The sequence below is a fragment of the Camellia sinensis genome, chromosome 12 (assembly GCF_055761805.1).
Source record: "Camellia sinensis isolate YWXY chromosome 12, ASM5576180v1, whole genome shotgun sequence".
NCBI classification, from domain to species: domain Eukaryota; kingdom Viridiplantae; phylum Streptophyta; class Magnoliopsida; order Ericales; family Theaceae; genus Camellia; species Camellia sinensis.
The window spans coordinates 23,568,800-23,595,448 of NC_138972.1; the positions used below are offsets into that span (position 1 = coordinate 23,568,800).

At 42.4% G+C, this 26,649-nt stretch overlaps 1 protein-coding gene and 1 pseudogene across 1 annotated transcript; both read left to right on the plus strand.

The window, feature by feature from the left end:
- Positions 1-1,876: 1,876 nt before the first annotated feature.
- On the plus strand, positions 1,877-3,388 carry LOC145805158 (25S ribosomal RNA; annotated as a pseudogene).
- A 4,820-nt stretch (positions 3,389-8,208) lies between these two features.
- On the plus strand, positions 8,209-8,853 carry LOC145803437 (uncharacterized). Its single transcript, XM_082896708.1, has one exon. It carries the CDS (start codon positions 8,209-8,211, stop codon positions 8,851-8,853), a length of 645 nt encoding a protein of 214 aa, XP_082752834.1.
- The last annotated feature ends 17,796 nt before the right edge of the window (positions 8,854-26,649 follow it).

The window sequence follows — 26,649 nt, forward strand, 5'->3', positions numbered from 1 at the left end:
AAGCCAAGGCCAGCAGCTTGCCGTGCCATGCCTAGGACAAGGCAGCTTAGCCAAAGCCAGAAGCATGCCATGCCAAGGCCAAGGCCAGCAGCATGCCATGCCAAGGCAAGGCAAGCAGCTTGCCATGCCATTCTTAGGCCAAAGCAGCCAAGCCAAAGGCATGCCATGCCATGGTCAAGGCCAGCAGCATGCCATGCCATGGCCAAGGCAGCCTAGCCAAAGCCAGCAACATGCCATGCCAAGGCCATGGCCAGCAGCATGCCACGCCAAGGCCAAGGTAGCCTAGCCAAAGCCAGCAGCATGCCATGTCGATGCCGAGGCCAGTAACATCCCATGCCATGCCGAGGCCAAGGCAGCCCAGCCAAAGCCAGCCGCATGCCATGCCAAGCCAAGCCAAGGCCAGCAGCTTGCCATGCCATGCCTAGCCCAAGGCAGCCTAGCCAAGGCCAGCAGCATGCCATGCAAAGGCCAAGGTAGCCTAGCCAAAGCCAGCAGTATGCCATGCCAAGCCAAGGCCAGCAGCTTGCCATGCCATGCCTAGGCCATGGCCACCTAGCCAAAGCCAGCGGCATGCCATGCCAAGCCAAGTCCAGCAGCTTGCCATGCCATGCGTAGGCCAAGGCAACCCAGCCAAAGCCAACAGCATGCCCTGCCAAGCCAAGGCCAGCAGCTTGCCATGCCATGCCTAGGCCAAGACAGCCTAGCCAAAGCCAGCAGCATGCCATGCCAAGGCCAAGGCCAACAGCATGCCATGCCAAGGCCGAGGCAGCCCTGCCAAAGCCAGCAGCATGCCGTGCCATGCCAAGTCCAGCCGCTTGCCATGCCATGCCTAGGCCAAGGCAGCCTAGAAAAAGCCAGCAGCATGCCATGCCAAGGCCAAGGCAGCCCAGCCAAAGCCAGCAGCATGCCTTGCCAAGCCAAGGGTAGCGCTTTCCATGCGATGCCTTGGCCAAGGCAGCTTAGCTAAAGCCTACAGGATGCCATGCCAGGGCCAAAGCCAGCAGCATGCCTTGCCAAGGCCAAGGCAACCCAGCCAAAGCCAGTAGCATACCATGCCAAGCCAAGCCAGCAGCTTGCCATGCCATGACTAGGCCAAGGCATCCTAGCCAAACCAGCAGCATGCCATGCCATGGCCAAGGCCAGCAGCATGCCATGCCAAGGCCAAGGCAGCCTGGCCAAAGCCAGTAACATGCCATGCCAAGCCAAGGCCAGGAGCTTGCCATGCCATGCCTAGGCCAAGGCAGCCTAGCCAAAGCCAGCAGCATGCCATGCCAAGGCCAAGGCCAGTAGCATGCCATGTTGAGGCCAAGGCAGCCCAGCCAAAGCCAGCAGCATGCCATGCCAAGCCAAGGCCAGCAGCTCGCCATGCCATGCCAAGGCCAAGCAACCCAGACAAAGCCAGCAGCATGCCATGCCAAGCCAAGGCCAGCAGCTTGCCATGCCATGCCAAGGCCAAGGCAGCCTAGCCAAAGCCAGCAGCATGCCCTGCCAAGGCCAAGGCAAGCAGCATGCCATGCCGTGCTAAGGCCAAGGAAGCCCAGCCAAGGCTAGCAGGATGCCATGCCAAGCCAGGGCCAGCAGCTTGCCATGCTATGCCTAGGCCAAGGCAGCCCTGCCAAAGCCAGCAGCATACCATGCCAAGCCAAGGCTAGCATCTTGCCATGCCTTGGGAAGAGTTATGCTTTCTGTTTAACAACCTGCCCACCCTGGAAACGGCTCAGTCGGAGGTAGGGTCCAACGGCTGGAAGAGCACCGCACGTCGTGCGATGTCCGGTGCGCCCCCGGCGGCCCTTTGAAAATTCTGAGGATCGAGTGCCTCCCACGCCCGGTTGTACTCATAACCGCATCAGGTCTCCATGGTGAACAGCCTCAGGCCGATGGAACAATGTAGGCAAGGGAAGTCAGCAAAATGGATCTGTAACTTCAGGAAAAGGATTGGCTCTGAGGGTTGGGCGCGGGGGTCCCAGTCCTGAACCCGTCGGCTTTCGGCAGACTGCTCGACCTGCTCCCGCGGAGAGAGCGGGTCGCCGCGTGCCGGCCGGGGCACGAACTGGGAACGGTTCCTCACGGGGCCTTCCCCAGGCAGCGAATAGTCGACTCAAAAATGGTACGGACAAGGGGAATCTGACTATTTAATTAAAAAAAAGCATTGCGATGGTCCCTGTGAATGCTCGCGCAATGTGATTTCTGCCCAGTGCTCTGAATGTTAATATGAAGAAATTCAACCAAGCGCTGGTAAACAGCGGGAGTAACTATGATTCTCTTAAGGTAGCGAAATTCCTCGTCATCTAATTAGTGATGCGCATGAATGGATTAACGAGATTCCCACTGTCCTTGTCTACTATCCAACGAAACCACAGCCAAGGGAACGGGCTTGGCAGAATCAGCGGGGAAAGAAGACCCTATTGAGCTTGACTCTAGTCCGACTTTATGAAATGACTTGAGAGGTGAAGGATAAGTGGAAGCTGGAAACGAAAAAAGTGAAATACCACTACTTTTAACCTTATTTTACTTATTCCGTGAATCGGAGGCGAGGCACTGCCCCTCTTTTTAGACCCAAGACCCACCCCGGCGGGCCGATCCGGGCAGAAGACATTGTATGGTGGGGAGTTTGGCTGGGGCGGCACATCTGTTAAAAGATAACGCAGGTGTCATAAGATGAGCTCAACAACAACAGAAATCTTGTGTGGAACAGAAGGGTAAAAGCTCGTTTGATTTTGATTTCCTGTACGAATACGAACCGTGAAAGCGTGGCCTAACGATCCTTTAGACATTCTGAATTTGAAGCTAGGGGTGTCAGAAAAGTTACCACAAGGATAACTGCCTTGTGGCAGCCAAGCATTTATAGCGACGTTGCTTTTTGATCCTTTCATATCGACTCTTCCTATGATTGTGAAGCAGAATTCACCAAGTGTTGGATTGTTCACCCACCAATAGGGAACGTGAGATGGGTTTAGACCGTTGTGAGACAAGTTAGTTTTACCCTACTGATGACAACGTCGCAGTAGTAATTCAACCTACTACGAGAGGAACCGTTGATTCAGACAATTGGTCATCGCGCCTGGTTGAAAAGCTAGTGGCGCGAAGCTACCGTGCGCTGGATTATGACTGAACGCCTCTAAGTCAGAATCCAGGATAGAAGCGATGCGTGTGCCCGCTGCCCACTTGTCGACCCGCAATAGGGGTCGTCCGGCTCCCAAAGGCATGTGTCGTTGGCGAAGCCTGCGCGGCGGACGAGCCGTGCGGGCCGCCTTGAAGTACAATTCCTATCTCGAGCAGCGGGTAGAATCCTCTGCAAACGACTTAAATATGCGACGGGGTATTGTAAGTGGTAGAATGGCCTTGCTGCCACGATCCACTGAGATTCAGCCCTGCGTCGCTCCAATTCGTCCCTCCCCCCACTCTTTCCCTGTCCCCTAGCGAAGGTCCGAGAGCACGTAGTGCGCGCCTCGAGATAGGAAAATGATTCACGTGCATGGAGAAACGAAATTCCTAAGGCCCAAGGGGATTACTGACACTACAGGACGAGTTGTACGATGGCTGCAGCCTTGGCCAGCATGTCATCCCATGCCTCAACGTTTGCCAGCATGCCACGTCACCGACTTGGCCAGCATGCCACGGCACGGCCTTGCCTTGGCCTGCATGTCATGCCACCACCTTGGCCAGCAGGCCATGCCTTAGCATTCGCCAGTATGCCAGGCCAGGGACTTGGCCAGCATGTCATGCCACTGCGTTGGCCAGCATGCCACGCCTCAGCCTTCGCCACATCGGAATGCAACGGCCTTGGCCAGAATGCCACGCCTTAGCCTTGCCCAGCATGCCACGACATCGACTTGGCAAGCGTGCCATGTGACTGCCCAGGCTAGCATGCCACGCCACGACCATGCCAAGCAAGCCTTGGCACCACCTTGCCAAGCATGCCATTCCACTGCCCTGGCCAGCATGCCATGCCACATCGTTGCCAAGCATGCCAAGGCGGGCAGGCCATGCCACGGCCTCGGCCAGCATGCCTTGCCACGGCGTTGCCCAGCGTGCCATGCCACTACCTTAGCCTTGGCCAGCATGCCATGCCGCTGCCTTAGCCTTGGCCAGCATGCCTTGCCACGGGGTTGCCCAGCATGCCATGCCATTGCCTTGGCCAACATGCCATGCCAACACCTTAGCCTTGGCTAGCACGCCACGCCACGGCCATGCCAAGCATGCCATGGCACCGCCTTTGCAAGCATGCCATGACAATGCCCTGGCCAGCATGCCATGCCACAGCGTTGCCCAGCATGCCAAGGCGGGCATACCATGCCACGGCCTCGGCCAGTATGCCATGCCACGGCCTCGGCCCGCATGCCTTGTGGCCACCTTGGCCCAGCGTGCCTTGCCACAGCGTTGCCCAGCGTGTCATGCCACCGCCACGGCCAGCATGCCATGCCACCGCCCTGGCTAGCCTGCCATGCCAATGCCTTAACCTTGGCCAGGATGACACGCCAAGGCCATGCTGAGCATGCCATGGCACCGCCTTGGCAAGCATGCCGTGTCACTGCCCTGGCCAGCATGCCATGCCACAGCGTAGCCCAGTAGAGCCAAGGCCGGCATGCCAAGCCACGGCGTTGCCCGGTATGCCAAGGCGGGCATGCCATGCCATGGCCTCGGCCCGCATGCCTTGCCACGACGTTGCCCAATGTGCCATGCCTTAGCCTTGGCCAGCATGTCATGCCACGACCAGCATGCCACTGCCTTGGCCAGCCTGCCGTACCCTAGCCTTGGCCAACATGCCATGCCAACGCCTTAGCCTTGGCTAGCATGCCACGCAACGGCCATGCCAAGCATGCCGCTGTGTGCCGGGAAAACCCAAAATCTCATTGAATACGATGTCTAGAGTTAATGTGATCTCTAAATCAGAGAGCCCCCTTCCTTGTAATGAGTGTGGTGTTGGTGTGCAAGACCTAGGGTTGGTTAATCCTTGTGGTAACTCAGGATATGTGAGTAATACATTTCAAGTATTGAGTGGTGAAACAATGGAACCGTCGAACTTGATCGCGCATAGTGGAGGATCGGAATCTGAAGGAGCGATTGAAACAGATCGAAGAGGGAAAACCCTAAATCAAATGGACAATAGGGTTGTAAATCTAATTTCATTAGCGGATTTACAAAGAGTTACAGATCGTTTGGCAAGATTAAAGGATCCATCCTCATCTATTGTGGTTCCGCCGTTCTTAGAAATTTCCCCATCAAATCTCAAGTGGTCGGAAAGAATGGAGGATGGGAGGCTGGGGCTCGTGATGAAATCCATCTGCGTAGATGAGGTATCTTAAACTTCCGAGGGGGAAAAGACGGGAGAGGCCATGGAGCTGGTAGAGATCAAGGTAAGGAGACAAGTTTCAAATCGTGGGTAGAGATTGCTGCATCCTCTACCCGTTCTAGCATTCCTTTGAGGTATGTTCCTCCCAATCGCAAGGATGGCTATGTTAGTGTTGATTTACCCCCTAGACCCAACCCTTTAGAAAAATGGGACTCCTGTTTAGTTGGGTATTTTTTGGATAAGGGTGTTTCATACAATTATCTGAGGAATGGTGCATTTTTTTGGGTAAATAAGTCATAAAATAAAGACAATGAAAATTTACAAGTTTACAAGAGGCATACCCCAGGCACGCCCAACAACAAAAAAAAAAAAAACAAATATAACCAACATAACTACCACTACACCTCCTAAGAAATGGGTGGAAAACAAGAAACTGAAAACACAATAACCCTTCTCTGCCTATATATCCTTTTTGTCCTCAAGTAACCCCTACCATCAGAGATAATAGATGGGAACTTAAGGTGGATATATGGGCAAAGATATACATAAAAACACCACAAAGCTAATAAACAAAACAGACATACTAACAAAACAACAACCCTCCAGCCGAGACAAAGATGATAATCAACCCCACATGCCCCCAGTCTCTACTGCAGATAAAACATAGAATCCAATAAGCATCCCACTCCTCACAGCCATGACATCCAAGCCACTTAACCAAAGCCGTGACAGAGGATAAAATCTACCCCATGAAAAATCCCAGCAAAGTCACATGAAGCTAGCATGATGAATAACCATAAGCCACGGTCTAGGGAGCTGAAGTGAAAAACAATAGCCCCTCAGCAACAAACCAATACACAGCCAACAAAATCATGAAATTAATCAGTACATCCTCCAGTCCCTTCCTTGGTAGATCACAAGCCTCAAACCCCATGACAGTGTGCCCTTCACTCCATGTCAGGCGTGGTAGTACGATCAATTAGGACGGGTCACATGAAGACAAGAAGCGACTAGAAAATCGGTAGCTATCCTCTCGCTCATGTCCCAGTCTCAAACTCGGCTGGTTATCAAACCACTATTCCCCATAGCAGTGACTCCCCAATCACTCTTGGCGGAGATGGCTCAAAGCCACCCTCATATCGAGTCACACGATCAATTAGCATAAAATAATCAACTATAAATGATCCGCTGCAAAGAGACTACACAAAAAGAATTTTCCAAAAAAGAACCCAATAAGCACTGGCCAAAAAAGCCGCCCACTTTTCCAATACACGTAATTCACCCAAAAGATAAACCCTTTAGCCAACAGAATTAATACAGCAGCATCATCTGCCAAACAGCCCCAGATTTGCCACACCACCCAAACAAATTTATATAATACGCATATGTTGGTGAGCCCAGCAAAACAAACCAAATGGCCCAAAATTCCAAACATGTGGGCCCACCAAAAAAAATCGTGGGCACTAACACAGCAATTGACGGCCCCACTAATAAATTAAAGGTCAGCCCATGTGCCTTAGTTTTACACCATCAATCATGGGTCAACAAAGATACCATAAAGTATAATAATGTTGGGCCCCACTACAAATCAACAATCTGAACCAAAAGAACCCACTAAGATACACGTTTATATATATAATATATAAAAAATATATATATACAAACTCACGCCATCAGAACATTGAGCCCAGTGATGGACCCCTTTCATTGTATACAGCACAAAATAGACGTGTATACAGCAACAAGACAGCCACTTTATGTCACCTAGAAGACTGCCAAAAAACCACGTGGTGACCTCAACTTTGTATCAACAATTGAATTCACGCCCGCACCAAGTCGTGAGTTACACGCTCACCTGCAGATCACCAACAGAACAAAACACCTGCAACACAACACCGGTGGACCCTCCTCCGTGTATCTCACTCTTCTACAGTAGCCATGCACTCAACCGGTGAAACCAGCGCCGGAGGAGAAACATAACCTGAGCAGGATAACGTGGAAGACCTATGTAGCTCCAAAACTTCACATTTAAGCACAACCAGTCATACCTGGCATACCCGAAACCAGCGGCACACGCAAGAAAGGCTGGCAGACATGAAAAATAACAACATCACCGGCGAGACGCTGAAAATAATACACTGAAACTTGTAGACCCACCGGTGATGTGACCAGAAATGTGCAGCAACGTCGCTGACCTCACCGCTAATTCTAACCAGACACAAACAGCCAGTAAACAACCACGGCCTGAGATTCGAACCAGAGGTATCCATATCATCATAACCCATGAGCAATGACGGTGGTGACCAAGAAGCCAAGAACACCATCCATCTGACCATAACCGACGACGAGACCAACACTCACAATCGGAGGCCAACAACCCAGATTTGCACACCCATGAACCTCTTCATTCTCTCTCTAGAACGAGGGAGAAGGTTAACAACAATAATGACCAACCAGAGACCCACATAGTCACCCGAGAATACACCCATATAAACCATGAGAATAACCACAATGAACCACTCAAACACGCTGAACTCCATGAAAATGCAACAATGGAGATCAAGTCACTCCATTTCACACCAGGAGCCAATAGATCTGTAACCCATGCTCACTATCACTCAAATGACGAGTACAGAAGCTGAAACAATTGGCCAGAACGGCACCAGATCTTCACTATCTCCGGGAGGAGCTTTCTCTCTCTAGGTTCTAGAGAGAGAAGCTCTACTTTCTTTCCCTCCACTTTTAGGAATAGTGCATTTAGCATGTGGAAAGGAAAGGGATTGAAAGATGTTTTGGCTAATGGGGAGGGATTCAGTTTCTTTATCTTTAACAGTCCAGAGTGCTGTAGTAGAGTTCTTGAAGGTGGGCCCTGGTACATTGGGGGTTTTAATTTAATTCTAAAAAAATGGACGCGAATGATGAAGTTAACCAGGGAGAAAGCTTCCAAAGTTCCAGTGTGGGCGAAATTCTTCAATGTCCCTTTTGAATATTGGGACAACGATGGTTTCAGTCGGATTGCCAGTGCTATTGGTACTCCACTATTTATGGATCATCTTACGAAAAAGGGCAACGGAGTCTCCTTTGCCAGAGTTTGTGTGGAGATAGAGGCTACTTCAAATTTACCATCAATGTTCAAGGTTAACTGTGAGGGTGAGGATATGGTAGTTAAGGTGGAATATCAAGGTCTTCCTCCAAAATGTGACCATTGTATAGCATTTGGGCGTGATACTACAAAATGTGTTAAGACTCAAGTTGCAGCTTTGATCAATCTTCAAAAAGAAACAGAAGATAACCCTGATCCTAGATGGAATACGATAAAGGCCAAGGGTAAGGGGAAGGTGGGTGATTCTGGGCTAAGCATGGAAACTGACATACAAGATGTGCAGGAGGAGGGTGACTTGGTAACCCTGGAAGCAAGGCAACCCCAACAACCAGAGTCAGGTCAGGAACATCCCGAGAAAAGCCAACCCAATCAAGTAACAATTCTAGAGCCTAGTAAAGCTGAAGAGGTAGTGAAAGAACCCCTTTCTGCGAATTGGAAGCAATACAGAAAGAGCTAATGGAAATTGCTAAGATTGCACTTCCAAATGATATTGAACTCATTGCTAAAGTGGAAAACTTGGGGGGGTCTACTCCAGGGAAAAAGGATCCAGGAGACAAGAATGTCCAGCAAAAAAAGGTAGTTCCTCTGGCAAGGGCAACAAAAGCTAGAGGAAGAAACACAGGTAAATCCCAGTTTAGTCTGGTTGTGGGTTTCAATTTTTGTTATTTTTAAATGACCTTTAAAATTGCTTCATGGAATGTTAGAGGGTTTAATAACCCAACTCGGCATAAAGAAGTGAGAAAGTTTTTGTTGCATGAAGATATTAAAGTTTTGGGCATTTTGGAAACCAAAATAAAAGTTGTGAATGAAAATATCTTGTGTTCATGTTTAAATAACTGGTCCATTTTGAATAACTCACAACCTACTAAAATTGGGCATATATGTGTGTCTTGGGATTCAAATTTTTGCAATGTCAAGTTAATTGATGCCTCTGAGCAATAAATTTTTTGTGAAATTCATGATCTGTCGAAAGACAGTACTTTCAGAGCCTGTTTTATATATGTTGGTAACAAACATGAGGTTAGGATAGAATTTTTTGTAAATATGTTTAGGTTATCCCGTAGCCAGTCTAATTGTCCTCTTGTCTTCCTGGGTGACTTTAATGCCATTAGATATTGTTTTGAAAAATTTAGTGGTTCCTCTAGTTGGTCTAAGGAAAAAGAGGAGTTTAACTTCCACATTTTGACTGCTGAATTGGTGGATCTTTCCTATGGTGGCTATCAATTTATGTGGGCTAATAGGAGGGATAGTGGGACTACATTGCTACTAAAATTGGCAGAGTCTTGGTTAATGAGGCTTGGCTTGATGCCTTCCCAGCCTCATCTGCCACTTTCTTACCTTCTGGTATTTCTAATCATTCTCCTGTTGTGATCACAGTTTCAAATGAGATGGTTTCTTTTAAAAAACCTTTTAAGTTCTTTGATTTTTGGGCTAAACATGGGATTTTTCCCCCACTGTATCTCATGTGTGGAATCAATATATTGAGGAGGTCCCCACTACTAGAGTTTGCCAAAAATTGAGGAAGTTAAAGCTTGCCCTCAAAGCTTTGAACAAGAAGGATTATAGGGATATATCTACTAGAGTCCAATTTACGGGCTCTGAGGGTAACTCTGCTTAGTGGAAGTTGGACAAAGATCCTAGTAATACTGTTCTGCAAAAGCTTGAGAGGACTCTCTTTAAACAGTATGTTGACCTGTTGGCTGTTGAAGAGAGTCTGGCTCACCAAAAATTTAAGGTCCATTGGCTTAATCTTGGGGATAGGAATACTAGGTTTTTCTTCAAATCCATCAAAGGCAATCTTAATAGAGGTAAAATTCTTTGTATTGAGAAGCATGATGGGCAGAGATCTACTAAGTCTGAGGACATTCAGGATGCTTTTTTACAATTCTTTTCTAGCCTTTTTGGTACTCCATTTGATGACCATTATAATGGTCGTGATAGAATCAATGCTCTTGTGAAGTCTAAGGTTACTAGGGATCAATCTATATTGCTTGCTAGGCCTGTTACTAATATGGAGATCAAGGAAGTATTTTGGTCTCTTAAAGCTAACAAGGCTCCTGGCCCTGATGACTTCTCTGCTGGTTTCTTTAAAAGTGCTTGGGACATTGTGAGTAAAGAGGTCACTTAGGCTATCAAAACCTTCTTTGAATTTGGTAAACTCCTCTCTGAAATCAATAATACCATTATTGCTCTTATCCCCAAAGTTCCCAACCCTGGGAAAGTTGGGGATTTTAGACCAATATCTTGTTGCAACACAATTTACAAATGTATTGCTAAGATTATTGCCAATAGGATCAAAATTGTTCTCCCTGACCTTATTGATTCTGTGCAATCAACTTTTGTCCATGGTAGGAAAATTTCTGATAATATTTTTCTTTCCCAAGAGTTAATGAGGGGTAACCATAGGAAGTCTTCAACTCCTAAGTGTACTATGAAAGTGGATATTATGAAGGCATATGATAGTGTGAGATGGGACTTCATCCTTGATGTCCTTAAATTCATGGACTTTCCCCTTATTACGGTTTCTTGGATCCAAGCCTATATTACTAGCCCCTCTTTTTCTATTTGCATCAATGGCAGTCTTCAGGGTTACTTCAGGGGCTAGGGGGCTTAGACAATGAGACCCCATGTCTCCGTACTTGTTTGTTTTAGCCATGGAGATGCTTGCAAAAAAATTTGCTGAAAAAGCTAAACATCCTCAATTCAAATTTCATTGGCGGTGTGAGAAAACTAAGATTGTTAATCTTTGTTTTGCTGATGATTTGATGATCTTTTGTAGGGGTGATGCTCCCACTGTTAAGTTGATCATGGAGGGTCTTGAGGAATTCAAGAATCTGTCTAGGCTTACTCCGAGCTCTAGCAAGAGCAAGATTTTCTTTTCTGGGTGTAGCAAGGAGATAAGAGAGTCTATCCTGGAGGTTGCTAATTTTAAAGAGGGGAGTCTCCTTGTGAAATACCTTGGAGTTCCCTTGATCACTACCAAGTTAAAAGCCTCTGATTGTGTCCAGCTCATTGATAGGATCACTAATAGAGTTAAGAGCTGGACAAACAGGGTCCTTTCTTATGCTGGCAGGGGCCAGCTCATCCAAACTATTCTCTTCTCTATGCAAGTGTATTGGTCTTCCCTTTTTATCCTTCCTAAGAAGGTTGGGAAGGAGATTGAGAGTATTCTTAGAGCTTTCCTTTGGTCGGGTACGAAACTTAAAAAACATAGTGCTAAAATTGCTTGGGAGAAGGTTTGTGCTCCTAAGAATGAGGGTGGTCTAGGTTTTAAGTCTTTAGATGTTTGGAATAGGGTTGCCGCTGCAAAACACATTTGGTACCTATTTTCTGGGGGTGAACAATCCATGTGGTGTCAATGGGTTAAATCTTACTTACTCAAAGGTAAGAGTTTTTGGAAAATAAAAGTACCTAATGACCCTTCTTGGGTTTGGAGGAAGATTCTGTCTTTAAGAGACATGATTTACCCTCTAATACTTTATAAGATTGGTACTGGTGATTCTACTTTCTTGTGGTATGACAACTGGCATCCTATTGGGCCTCTTTTGAATAAATTTGGGGATAGGATCATTTATGACTCTTGTCTGAATAAGGAGGCTAAAGTGTGTCAGATCATTAATGGGACTTCATGGAATTGGCCCATTCCCAACTCTTGGGAGATTAGGGAGTTGATTTCTGCAACTCCTACCAGTTTAAAACCTAACCCTAGGTGTGACAAAGCCATTTGGAAGCTTACTACTGATGGTGAGTTTACTATACAATTTGCTTGGGATCATTGGAGAACTAAATTTGATAAAGTGGCCTGGCATAAACTTATTTGGGGCCCTCATAGAATACCTAAAGTCAGCTTCATTGTGTGGATTGCTATTCATGATAGACTTAATACTGGTGATAGGTTGCATATGTTTGGGCTGGCCCCCAATCCCATCTGCCCTTTCTGCCAGTCTACTAATGAGAATCATTCTCATCTCTTTTTCCATTGCATTTTCTCCTCTCGAATTTGGCAAGCTATTCAAACTAAATGCAATGTGAACTGGCCTGATTTGCAGTGGCCTGAGGTTATTTTTTATGCTACTAGAGAGACTAAGGGTAACACTTTGAGAGCCAATATCCTTAGATTGTATCTGCTGTGTTATGTGTATAATATTTGGATTGAGAGGAATAACCGTATTTTTAACAAAGAACTCAAACCTGAGGAGGTGGTTACCAAATCAATTTTTAACATGGTTAGATGTAGAATGTTGTCTATTAACAATTTTCCTAGATCTATAGGTGATAGCTGGTTCTTGGCCCATTGGAATTTGCCTGAAACTGTGTTGAAGCCCATATCATCAGAGATGGGAGGGCTGCTGAGTGATGTGAGCTCACTAAATAGGGTCGAGTGAAAGGGAGCAATATTGAGTGTTTACTAATTGTTTGGTAATCTATGCAGCCACAAAATGCAACAGATCTTCTGGAACACACCCGAGGGTTGAGTGATGAGAGGAATAAGTTGGTTACATATATTTTGTCTAGAGGGTCGAGTGACAATAGCCCTAAACATGTTTTGCTAATGTTTATATATATTGTACAGTTTTATTTGCAGCCTAAGGAAGCTATTTTTGAGTGTTGTGAGCTTCTAAATTGTGGGTTGAGTGATGTGAGATTCAATATTGTGGGTCTCTTGTTGCTGGATGTTTTTTTTTTTTAGTGAATAAGTAATAAATAAAAGCAAGAGAATTACACGGATAGAAGGGGCATAATTGCCATATTATATGCACAAGGTGTGCTCACCAAAAAATTTCTTGGCAGGTTCTATTGATCATTGTTCTATGGCTCCGTCTGATGAAGATGGGATTATCTTCATGGATGATGCTCTTAGTTGCCCAATCGTTTGTTGCTACTAGTTGCTGGGTTGATGATCCAAAAATTGGTGCGCTACTGGAAGTCCATGGCCGTTTTCCTGGTGAGTATTGGATGTCAACTGGGTGGAGATATGGCTGCTGGATGCACCTTGATGGATACAAATTGTTATGAAACCCTCCTTTCTATGTACTGTCTGCCAGATTTGGAGGGTGGCTATCCTTTTGGATCGGGCTTGTGGGTTGTAGCTTTGTGTGTTTGTTTGTTATGTTTAAATAGCTTTGTGGTGTTTATTTGTACCTTAGCCCATATATCCATCCCAAGTTTCCATCTATTATCTCTGATGGTAGGGGTTACTTGGGGACAAAAGGATATATTGGCAAAGTTGGGTTATTTTGTATTCTGTTGTTCTTGTGTTTCCCCCGTATCTTAGGGGGTGCTTTAGTAGTTTATGTTGGTTATGCAATCTTTTATTTATTTGTTGTTAGGCGTACCTGGGGTATGCCCCTTGTAAACTTGTATATTTCATTGTCTTTATTTTATGACTTACTTACCCAAAAAAAAAAAAAAAGGAATAGGAGGATTTTTAGCAAGGAGTTCAAACCAGAAGAAATTATGACTAATCTTATTGTCCAGATGGTTAGAGGTATGATGCTTTCAATGTATAATCTAGCTAACTCTGCAGGTGATGCATGGTATTTGGCACAATGGAATTTACCCACAGCAATTATGAAGCAGCCCCAGGACAACAATGCTGAGAGCAGATTGAGTGTGGAAATGTACCTATATTGAGAGTTGAGTGAGGGTGGGCAGATATTGTGGAATTTCTAATTGGGTACTCTTTTGCAGATAAATATCATGGATGCTTGTTCCAATTCGATGATGTCTTTCTACTCTCTAGCATGTTCGGAGAATGTCATATGTGGGCCGAGTGAAGTGAGCCAAGATATGTTAATCCTACATTGTTGGTTGAGGGATGTGAGGTTACTCTTAACTATATTTCTAACGGTTATTATATATTATAATTTTTATGTGCAGGTTAAGGAAGCTCCTTTTTACAGCAAACCAGTTGAGATCATGAGTGAGTTAGAGAGATGTGGGCCTAGTGAAGTGAGAACATATATTGTGTGGAGTGTTATTATTAGATGTGGGTCGAGTGATGGGAGGTCTCATATACTTAGTATAATATTCCTTCTTCTCTATGATGTCACATATAATATTGGCACTTACTCTTTACTTCTCTATAGGCAGGTTAAGCTGAAACCTGTATGGTGGTGTGGAGGTGGCTGCAATTTGCGCACTTCTTGGTAGTTTCTTTCGGTTTGGGGTTGTTATTGGGCTATGGCTGCAAGTTGTGCCGAGTCTAGACATCTCATTGGGATTATCAATTGTCTTACATTTCGGTTGTATATTCACTTTTTTTGTTTGTTAGTTATTTTGGATATTGTAAATATTTCCCCTACTTGGGCTGTTTGTATTTTGCATTGGTTACGCTGGAGCCTTAAAGCAGGGTTGGACTATTGGCGTGTTATGATGGATGTTAGGATTTTACCGACACAGTTTTACTTTTTGGCTGGTAAGGAGCTTGTACAAGACGCCTATCTGTTTGGGACATGGATTTTGAACAAGTTATTTGGTCTATTCTCTTGGTATGACTAGTCGGGTTCTTGAATTTGGCCTTGGCAGGTTTCTGATGGTTTTGGTCTTTTAGCTTCTAGCTTGGTTGTTTCATTTTTTCTAGTCCTTTTTGCATTTCTCTTGTGTTGTTGTTAGCTTGTGGTAGGGCCTGGGGTATGCCCCTTGTATTCGTGTAAATTTTCCATGTTTTATTTTATTTCTTATTCACCCAAAAAATAAAAAACAAAAAAAAAGTTTTTCGGCATAGGTGCTGCTGTTTTGTAATGCTTTGGGACTGTTGTTTTTTAGTTTCATATTTTTGGACTGGTCTCGCAGTGTTCAATCTCCCTATCTTCCTGGATATGGTTTCTGAACAGTGTGCTTGTGTGTCTCTTTGTCTCTTTTAGCCCCTTTGATTTTGGTTTGTTGTTTTTCTGTATAGCAGATGCAGGGCCTGGGGCATTCCCCTTGTAATCTTGTATATTCTTTGTCTTTTATTTTATGCCTTATCCACCCAAAAAAAAGAAAAGAAAAAAGAATCTGTGCGCCTCTGTATAACTCTAAGACTAGTTTGTTCTGATGAAATCTGGGCCTATGGCCATTCTGTATAATCTGTTAGGCCAGAGGCCACTCGGTATAATCTGTTAGGCCAGAGGCCATTCTGTATAATCTGTAAGACCTATTGTTTTCTGGTATGGAACAAAGTGTTGTACGGAACTAAGTGCTATAGTGTGAGTCACCTCTAGAATCCGTGCGAGACACCTCTTGAGTCCATACATGTAATAACCCGACCCTCGTACATGTTCTTTGTTATATTTTCGGATCCTATTTTGTGATTTGAATGCTTACTGTGAAATCCTATGGGAAATTTAAATTAAGTAAGTGAACCATATGATTAAGGATGTCTATCTGTTCAACAAGAAAAGTATATGTTACATTAGAAGGTTTGAATCGAAATTGGAGGCCTTAAAGACTTAATTATCTGAAATTGATTTTATACATGTGATCAGCATAATTTTTAGGTAATATTAAGCATTTTTTGGAAATTTCAATTTCGGATGTTTAAACGATTGACTTTTGTCTTATTAGCTCTTATAGCTCTTATAAATATGTATGTGTTCTTTAAGCTTTGGGACTTAGTTCAACATATTCCCTGGAAAAGGATAGTAAGAGTAGAGAGAAATGAGAAGGGAGTTTCAATAAAGGCTAGAGATTGAATAACCTAGAGAGAGACTTTGGGAGATCTCAACTCAAGGTAAGTTTGTCTATTTTTTTATAATTCCTCTCTTGAATTTGAGGGTGACACAACCATGATAATTGAACCCAAGGTGTAATTGGATCATGTTTTATCCATTGGATGAGTTTGAACTAAGTTGCTTATGTATGTATGTGGAGAAATTAGCTTTGATATCTTACTTTCTCATGAAAGATCATGAAGAACTTACCTTATATATATATGTGTGATGGTATATGTGATGTTGATGCAAAAAAGGAAATTTGATTATGGTTAAGAATTCAAGAACTAGTGTTTATCTAGTTTAATGTATGTATTTGAAGCCTTTGTTAATATGAATTTTAGGGTATGTATTATCAACTAAAAATGTTAAATTGAGCCTTGTTCATGTTTTGCAAAAGGTGGGATTTTGCAAGAATTTTCGGACAATTTTGGATAGAATTGCCGCACGTGCGGGAGGTGCTGCCGCACGTGCGGGAGTCATGGCCGCACGTGCGGGAAATGGTGGAAAACAGGGGCTTGGCCACTGTCTAAAAGGCACGTGCGGGACATTCTGCCGCACGTGCGGGGCTCACAGCCGCACGTGCGGCCCATGCTGAAAAACGTGGATCGCTCCGTTTTGCATGTAGAACCCTCTAATGTTGTCGAAATATGTATTTGATGCCTTTTAATATGTATAAATTTCTTCGAAGTAAAACAAAACAGAAAGTAATCTGATATGAAAAGGAAACTAAATTGTAAAGGTTGAATGTGTGGAGGGCACACTCCGGGAGGAACAAGCACATCATCACAACACTGTGAGTAGTAATATCATTATCCGCTTTACATATGGCTAATGATTTTCATTAGCATTTCGTTTACGCAACTATGTTAATGTTTCAAGTATGCAACTATGTTCATATTTCAAGTATGTATGTTAATGTTCAAGTATGTAAAGAAAGAAATGGGAAAGGTAAAATACCTTCCTTCTATGAGACTCTGGGCCTACGGCCATTCAATATAAGTTGTTATGACATGAAACAAAGTGCTACACGGAACTAAGTGCTATGACGTGAGCCACCTCTAGAATCCGTGTGAGACACCTCTTGAGTTCGTATAAGTATAATCAAGGGCTTAGTGCCAAAATATCCAAGGGCGTAATGCCACTCTGTCTAAGGGCCTTGTGCCACCATGTTTAAGGGCCTTGTGCCACCATGTTTAAGGGCATCATGCCACCATGTTCAAGGGCATTATGCCACCATGTTCAAGGGCTTCAAGCCATTATGATTTAAGATGTGATATGCCAACTGTTATGTTCAAGATTGGGCCTAAGGCCGTTATAGGATGAGTACAGAATCAAGCTAACTATGTGACCTCTGCATCTCCATATGTACTGATAAATGTCATGTTTCAAGTTGAGCATTGTTTCATTTATGTATTACTATTCACTGAGCCCGGCTCACTCTCTGTTATGTCTGTTTCTGTAGGCAACCAACCAGGTGGTCAATCCTAACCCATGACGCCCAGTTTCTTTTGTCAACCTTCATGTATCCAAGCACTCACGAGGCCACTTATTTTGTGAAGTTTATTAGGATAATTGGCTTACTTCTTGGCTATCCTTCCAAGGTTGAATGTATATAACTTCAACAGTTTTTTTGTTACATGCCCGATTATTGGGTTGGGTCTGTATATGTGATTGTGTATAAGTACTGCTAAGGAATATTTTTGGACTTTATCGGTCTATTATGGTGCATGTGATGTATGAGATCCTGGCATATTAGGAATAGCTCAATGGAGTTTGTTTAGCTTATTATTCTTTTAATATTTTACGCTTCCGATAAGGCCCCATATGCTATATACACCAGGTTATATGTCTCTTTCTGAATGGGTCATGCCCGAACTTATAGGGGCAAGTTTTGGGTGTGACAATACATATATGAACTAGGCTTAAAGTCGATCTGTTAATGTCTGGGCCTATGGTCGTTCTGTGTAATCTGTGAGGCCTATGGCCATTCTGTGAAATCTGTGAGGCCTATGGCCAATCTGTGAAATCTGGGCTTAAAGCCAAACTGTGAATCTGTTAGGCCGAGGGCCACTCTGTGAAATCTGTGGGCCTATAGCCGTTCTGTATTCTGGGCTTAAAGCCACTTTGTTTGAAGATTGGGCCCAAGGCCGTTCTGGAAACAATTACAGGATAAGATTAACTATAAGTTCTCTGCATTTATACACATTGTGATTCAAGTTATTTATTGGATTATTATGTACTATTATTCACTGAGCTTGGCTCACCTTATGTTATGTCTATTTCTGTAGGCACTCGACCTGTAGGTCAGTCTTAATCCATGGCAGTCGTACCTCTTTTGTCAACCGCAGTGTGTTCAGTCAGGCACTTAGAGAAAGCTATTCATTTTGTGGAGTTTTGCCAAGCTTTTGGCTTTGTGTTCTAATTGCCTGCTTTAGATTATAATGTGTACAACCCCTTCCTTACTAAGGCTTTTATTATACGCCCAATTGTAGGGCTGGATCTATGTAGGTGTATGCATGTAACTAAAGCTCGAGTGTATGGTTCCTGGAAATTACTTACCTAATGCGATGTTTACGATCCTGGCATGGTAGGGGTAGCTCAATGGATATTGTTTTATGTTATTTTATATTATTCATGCTTCCATTTAGGCCCCATATCTTATTTACATCGAGTTAAGTTTTTGTTTCTGAAGTGGTCATGCCCAAACTTTTAGGGGCGAGTTTGGGGCGTGACATAAACCAATTGATTCATTGAACAAAACAGTTAATGGAGAAGGATAGAGAAAGGTAGAGAGAAACATTCGTCTTGAGAGGTAGAAGAGAAAGTTAGAGAAAAGAAACAGTAATAGGAAAGAAAGCAATGAGAATTCAAGCTCATCGTTTTGGACTTGTGAATTGAACACTTAAGTGAATTAGAAAACCTTAAATGAGGTGCTTAAGTTAAACTAATATTGTTCAGCTACAATTACTCAGAAAATTCTTTTTCTTAGAGTCTAAGCAAGGTTAGTTTGTTAGGGTGGCAGAGGAGAAAGTTAGAGAAAAGAATGGGTTAGAGAGAGAAGCTCTGGCATCTCTCCAGAAAACTTTCCATTTTCTAGGGTTCAATATCTCATTGAGATCACGATGTCCGAAGCAAGTGTTAATACTGAGGGCTTTAATGAGGAAAGAGGTGAGGGTGTATCTAGCAAAACACGAGGGGTCGCGACTTGCCCCCAAATTGACGATCCACAACTACGGTTACAGAAATTTCAAAACGACCAAAGTGATGAAACTGGAAACATCTCGAACAAAAATCTATTGACTCTATTTGATATTGTGAATCGGAGTAGAGGGAAATCGAACACAAATCCGATGTCAATCTTAGATTTGGCTAATCGGCTACTTGCGTTGATGAATAAGTTTGGTTTGGAGGGTTTGGAAGATCTGAACAAGGTAGTTCAGTTGGGTAAAGATGATTAAACCCCCCTAGGGCAAGATGTCCATCCCCGATGGGGCGATAGGGTTGATTCAGAGATGGCTGAGCATCGATTCGAAGGGGTTACAAACAACATCGTTCTTGCGAAGTCTAGGGTTTCAGCCCAACATGAAGATATCCAGGGAAATGTTGAAGCGCCGATTGGTGAAGAGGGGAAAATATCATCTAGTGTTGTTACTCCAGGTGGTTCGTCGTTACATGCTTCGATGAACCTAGAAACTGTTGTTGATCCGACAGATGGTGATGTTGGAAGGGGGGAAGAGCTGATTCCACCATACCCTAACCAAGGGCGTAGAGGCGTTGGCTCATACAGAGGAGGTCGCAGAAGAGGAGGTAGAGGAAACCCTATGCCGGGCAGACATGGAGGTAATGAGATCTCAAAGATGGGTAAGCAAAAGACCTGGGCAGAGTTGGCAACAAAGCCTAGCCGTACTCCTATAAAGCTGAGGTATATTCCCCTCTCCCCCCCCCCCCATCTGATAATCCTAGTGTAGTTGAACTACCACCGTGTAGAGAGGGACTGGAAAAATGGGAGGCATGTCTAGTTGGGTATTTTTTGGATAAAAAAAAAAAATTGCCTTTTATTTTTTTTGGGTAAGTAAGTCATAAAATAAAGATAATGAAATATACATGTTTACAAGGGGCATACCCCAGGTACGCCCAACAACAAATAAATAAAAGATTACATAACCAACATAAACTACTGAAACACCCCCATAAGATGGAGGGAGAAACACAAGAACAACAGAAAACAGAATCGCCCAACTTTGCCCATATATCCTTTTGTCCCCAGGTAACCCCTACCATTAGAGATAATAGATGGAAACTGGGGTGGATATATGGGCAAAGATACGAAAAACACCACAAAGCTATTGAAACATAACAAACAAACACACAAAGTTGCAACCCACAAGCCCGATCCAAAAGGATAGCCACCCCGACAAGCCGCTAGGCTCTACCGAAGATGAGTGTCACACCCCAAATCCGGGCATGACCGGCCGTGGCCCACAGGGACTTAGCCCAAGGCACACGTAAGCCTAAACACGAATCCAATCACATTGAACAACTGAACAATAGTCCAATAATAAATAACCAAAACTCAATCCAGACATGTCACAATTATAAACGGCAAAATCAACCGTAATAAAAAAACCATCCAAACTTATGGGATATAAACAACCCACATATCAAAAATAATCCTAAATGAACTTCGATACGAATAAATATAAATATGCACAAACTTAACATAACACTCTAAACTAAAGGAATGCCCTAGAGGTCCATGCAATTGAGTCCCCGCTGCGCCATGAATCCACTCTAAGTCCTTCTAACACCTGGAAGTGATAAAAACTAAGTCAGTTGATAGCTCAATGAGTAGCAACATGGATAGTAAATACAGTTTTGAAAACAGGATTCAATTCCAAAATAAGATATATATCACAGAAAGTAGATTGGCATAAAGTTTGGTAAATACAATCTGTTTAAAAAAGAAGGTTCCACAGTTCAACACTTAAAATACTCATGTCTCGCAAGAACATGATAAACAACATTTTCCACTTAAAACAGATTATAACATGAGCACCAATAATTTTCTGGGTACCAATAAAAACAAATAATATGCCACATATTTCTCAGGCTATAAGCCCCGTTGGATCCAATACCGAACTAAGAGTCATCCTCAGGGTGGCACCTGTGCCTTTTCTCAAAGACGATCCGATTGAAGGTCACCTAGTTGTTTTTAAAGGTCTTTTCCTTACAATCGTTGAGCACTAGAGTCATCGCGGCCCAACCCGGATCTGTTCCCTAGTGGCCAGAGTCACCACACACAGTGGGATAATTTCCCTGGACTAAATACACACATGGTCCCAATAATCAATACACATCAGTTTTGCAAAACATGGTAGTTCATCATTATAAACATGAGACCAAAACAAATAATTTACAGTATGCCAAGTTCACACATGTTTCAGAAATAATTTGATTCAATTGATAATATAATAATTTATCAAAACAGCTTAATCATGAAACAACAATTTAATTTTCCAACAGTTCAGGGTAGGGGAACATTTATAAAAATATGTAGCATGAAACTACTCACTTGAAAATGAAATAATATAATCCTCGTATAGAGTGTAAAAGTCCAACTAGTACCTTGAACCAAGTATAAAAACTACACGTCACAACTAATTTAAAAATACTAAAAAAAATAGGAACTAAGTAACCTCAAACTAAAGCGTACTAACACGGCTCAACCCAACTTACTGTTACTTTTAAATATTACCTAAGTTCATATTCTTCAAGGTCTAAAATCACCCAAGACATGGGTTCCGATTGAAACTTAATTAAATGTGACTTTCAGATAAAACAGAGTTTTAAACAAATTTTTCCAATCTATTCGCTAACTTTGAAAATTACAAAACCCACTCTACGCTATTCAAAAAATTCCAAAAACCTCCAGATATCAACTAATATATCCTAAGTTTCAAACCCAATTGGTTTCACTTGATTTTCTTATCAAAATAATTATCTACAATTTATTATATCCAAACAGGTTGTTTTCTGCAGCACTTTAAAGAAATTGACGGTTCTCTTAATATACACGAGCAATCAATGCAAGGCCAAAAATGTACGAAACTAGACTCGTAACCGATTCTAATGACACTAATTTGATAATTTTTGGATTTATACCCAAAGAGAACAACACTCCCGAATTTACTGTTTCAGACTGGTTTCCAGGACAGATTTGGATACCTCAATTTATATGAATTTTGACTCCCAAAAATTATGAAAAAATTCAGATATGCAATTCAATATGTAATTGATCTACTGTAAAAATTTCAGATTAAAATTCATCCGTTTGATATGGTTTCTTGATTTTTAAAGTTTGCGATTATGTGCAGAATTTTTGGACTAAGATTCACACCGATTCTTTATACATGAATTTAACTCCTTAGATTTCTTAACAGTATACATATATACAAAATACATAAATCTACAACCTCTCCATCAATGAACTAAATAATAATAGAGTAAGGATAAAGAACAAAAACAAAGAAAAGAAGAAAGATGAAGACCTACCACACCCAAAAATTACTCCTTGTTTGCAATCCCTTTTTTTTTTTTTTTCTTCTTTTCTCTCAACTTCTTTCTCCCCGTGGCTGCTGCTATAGAATGTATTAGGAACCTAGGGTTTTTCTTTTCTTTTCTTTGTTATACATAACATAAATGACTCTAGACAAAAATGTCCATTGTTTTATTTTATTTTATTTTATCTCTCCATTAATTTAAATAAAATACAACTACTATTAGATCAAAATGTGCTTACTAATTTGACACCTAATTTAATTTTATTTATTTATTTATTTATTTTTAAAATAATAAATCTTGCCTTTAAATTGAAGACTTTCACCATAAATTTATTTTAGGTTTTAAAATTAATTAAAAGACCCTCCAAATATTTAATTTGCACTTTAAGATTCACCATCAAAATATTTGAGATTGTAATATTATTATTGTTATTATTTAATTATTTACTTAATTTTTATATTTGGGTTCTCACAATGAGCACATGGAATCCAGTAAGCCTTCCACTCCTCACAACCGTGACATCCTAGCCACTTAACCAAAGCTATGATAGAGGAAAAAATCTACCCCACGACACATCCCGACAGAGTCACATGAAGCTAGCACGAGCAGTAACCATAATCAACGGTCTTAGGAGTTGTAGCGACAAAACAATAGCCCCACAGCAACAGCCCAATACACAGTCAAAAATCGTATAAGATCAAACATCACATCCCCCAGTCCCTTCCTTGGTAGATCACAAGCCTCAAACCCCACGGCAGTGTGCCCTTCACTCCATGTCAGGCGTGGCAATATAATCAATTAGAAAGGGTCACATGAAGACAAGAAGCAACCATAAACCGATAGCTATCCTCCCGCTCATCTCCCAGTCTCTAACTCAGCAAGTCATCGAACCACTATTCCCCATAGCAGTGACCCCTCAATCACTCTTGGCGGAGATGGCTCAAAACTCACCTCGTATCGAGTCACATGAGCATCACACAAACAATCAAAATGAAAAAATCAACTAGAAGTGGTAAACCGCTGCAATGTGACTAAACAAAAATAAGTGAGCACAAAAAAACCCACTTGATCAAAACCAATAACGCACAGCCCAATCTACTGAGAATAATGAAAATATGGGCCACTCATAAGACACAAAAAAAGTGAGCCCAAGAATAAGCCCACTTTCCTCACCAATGAACCAACCCACGGATAGCCTCACGTGGGTCAAAACAAGCACCATATTTTGATAATAAAAACACCTGGATATTGCACCAGCTCAAAACCACAAACCGCTTATGGTATAGAGAAACCCGTGGGCCCTACAAAACCGGCAGTAATGAAACATGACAAGCACTACCAGTCGAAAATATATAAATATATATATAATATCAACTAGCTAGTGACAACTAGGGCTGTGCATAATACCGCCAAAAACGCACCGAATCGCACCGAACCGCGCAAAATTTCAGTTCTGGCGGGCGAGTTGGACGGGTTGGAGGACCTGCAGTGGCGGGTCGGCGCGGGTGGCGGGTTAAAATTTTCAAACCACCTGTCAACCCAACCCGACCGCCTAAGTTTTTTTAAAAAATACCCAGCTGTTATACACCCTCTCACACACAATCATTCCTCCATTAAACCTAATACCCACACATAGCCACACATTTTGATTTCATCTCGTTCATCACATACACCCAACCTAGCGCCACTGCTCGTCTCCTTCCCTTGCCTTGCCGATCGTCTCGCTGCTGTTTCTCGTTCCCTTGCCGATCGTCTCCCGCTGGTTTCTCCTCTTCCTCGTCGGTACTCTCGCTACTCTCTCTCTCTCGATGCTCTCTCTATCTCTTTTCTTTCACTCTCTCTTTGTTCTTTGTGTATGCATTATACATATATACTGCAGTGCTGGTACTGCTCTACTATATATATATATAGTGTTGTTGATTCATGCAATAATATTGCTCTACTCTATAATCTAATGTTATGTTGTCTCTGTTATTTTATTTTTATTTTATATAGTGTGTTATTTTGTTTGTTTTGTTATATTTCAAGTTTGGCTGTTGATCTCAAAATCTAACATTCTAGAGCTTTTCCTTAGGTGTGACTATATAGGTCAATCCATGGAGAAATATGCAAACTTCAATATCTCCATTTAACTTTGAATTTGTGAAATTCAACCTTGTGAGATCAAAGCTATACAAGTCATCATTTGTGTTTAGATCTCTGATATCTTTATTAGTTTTCCTAATTTACAAATAGGAAAACTGCAAAGCCCCTTGAGCAATTTGAGTTCTTTTTTGTGTTTTTGTAATTCATGTGCACCCAAACTCTTTCCTGCAATCATAGCAGTGGAATTGTATAGTTGACAAAGTAGTGACAAATATGTAATTAAAGGCCTCAGGTCAATATTTTCCACAGACAACATCTGTTTTATGGAGGAAGACCTGTTGACATGATAACCTACATGGAGTACCTTCACAAATGAATGTCAAATTGGATATTTGAATGTTTGCTCAAATTTGTAGGGCTGCTATGTAAATTATAAAATAGTGCCTTCATGGGAGAGAAATGATAAATGTTCTTGATGTTGCCATTAGAATTGTTTGCTGTTTCAACTTGAATAACTTTGTTGGTCATATAGCTTTATACGAAATGATGTGGTGGACTGCGCAAAAGAAAGGAGAACATCACTGTTTTCAACCCAGTTAAACTCTATGAATTTACTTTAGGCCCATGAACTCACAAATTTAGTAGGAGAGTTGAGAATCTTTAATGAGAAAATTTATTGGAAACATACTGATGCTAACTGTGATTAGTCTTTAAGTCTATGAATTTACTGGAAACATACACAGTTAAACTCTATGAATTTACTTTAGGCCCATGAACATCACTTCTCAGTCCTACTTCTCATTGCATATATATTTTTATTTTATATAGTGTGTTATTTTGTTTATTTCTATTTATTTACTTATCATTCATATAATTTTTTTGTAATAGTGAATGGATGACGAAAATACAAATGCCGGTGGAAACCCTCCTACACCAACTGCAGAATCAACCACTGTTGCTAGTTCTACCACTTCCACAATGGGTGCCAAAAATTCTGGTAAAACTCGTCCATGCCCTAGTATTAATTTAGATAAAAAGAAATCTGAGGTTTGGGAACACTTCACTTTACTTGAAGATTGTGAGCTTGATAAACCTAGGGCTGCTTGTAATTATTGTGGTAAGGATTATGGTGCTCGTGGAAAACAAGATGGGACTAGTAGTATGTGGAACCACCTTAAGCATCAATGTATGAAGTCTCCTATTAGGGAAGTGGACAAAAAACAAAAACGCTCTCTTTTGTTAAAAAAGAAGGAGAAGGAAGGGTTGGATCTCTCAAAGCAATAGGATATGATGAAAAACTGCTTAGGGAAGCACTAACAAAGATGATTATAATTGATGAATTACCTTTTAGGCATGTGGAGAAGGAAGGGTTTATAAATTTCTGTTTACTTATGGAACCTAGGTTCAATGTCCCTTCTCGCACTACTATTGCTCGTGATTGTTTGAACTTATTTCTTGATGAAAAGCAAAAATTGAAGAAAGTTCTAAGGAAACAACGAGTATCCCTAACCACTGACACTTGGACATCAATTCAAAATCTAAATTACATGTGTGTCACCGGCCATTGGATTGATAATGATTGGAATTTGCACAAAAGAATTCTTAGTTTTTGTATAGTTCCTAATCATAAGGGTGAGACAATTGGCAAACAATTAGACAAATGCTTGCAAGATTGGGGGATTGATAAGATTTTCACTATTACAGTTGATAATGCAAGCTCTAATGATGGTGCTATTGCATTTTTGAAGAGAAGAACAAAAGATTGGCCTTCCACTATCTTGGCAAATGAGTTTTTGCATATGAGATGTTGTGCACACATAGTGAATTTAATTGTTTGTGATGGTTTAAAAGAACAAAATCACTCAATTGCCAAGATTCGAAAAGCTGTGAAATATGTAAAGTCATCTCCA

Coding starts and splice junctions, on each gene's coding strand:
- LOC145803437 (XM_082896708.1), top strand. CDS start 8,209: ATGATGAAGTTAACCAGGGAGAAAGCTTCCAAAGTTCCAGTGTGGGCG.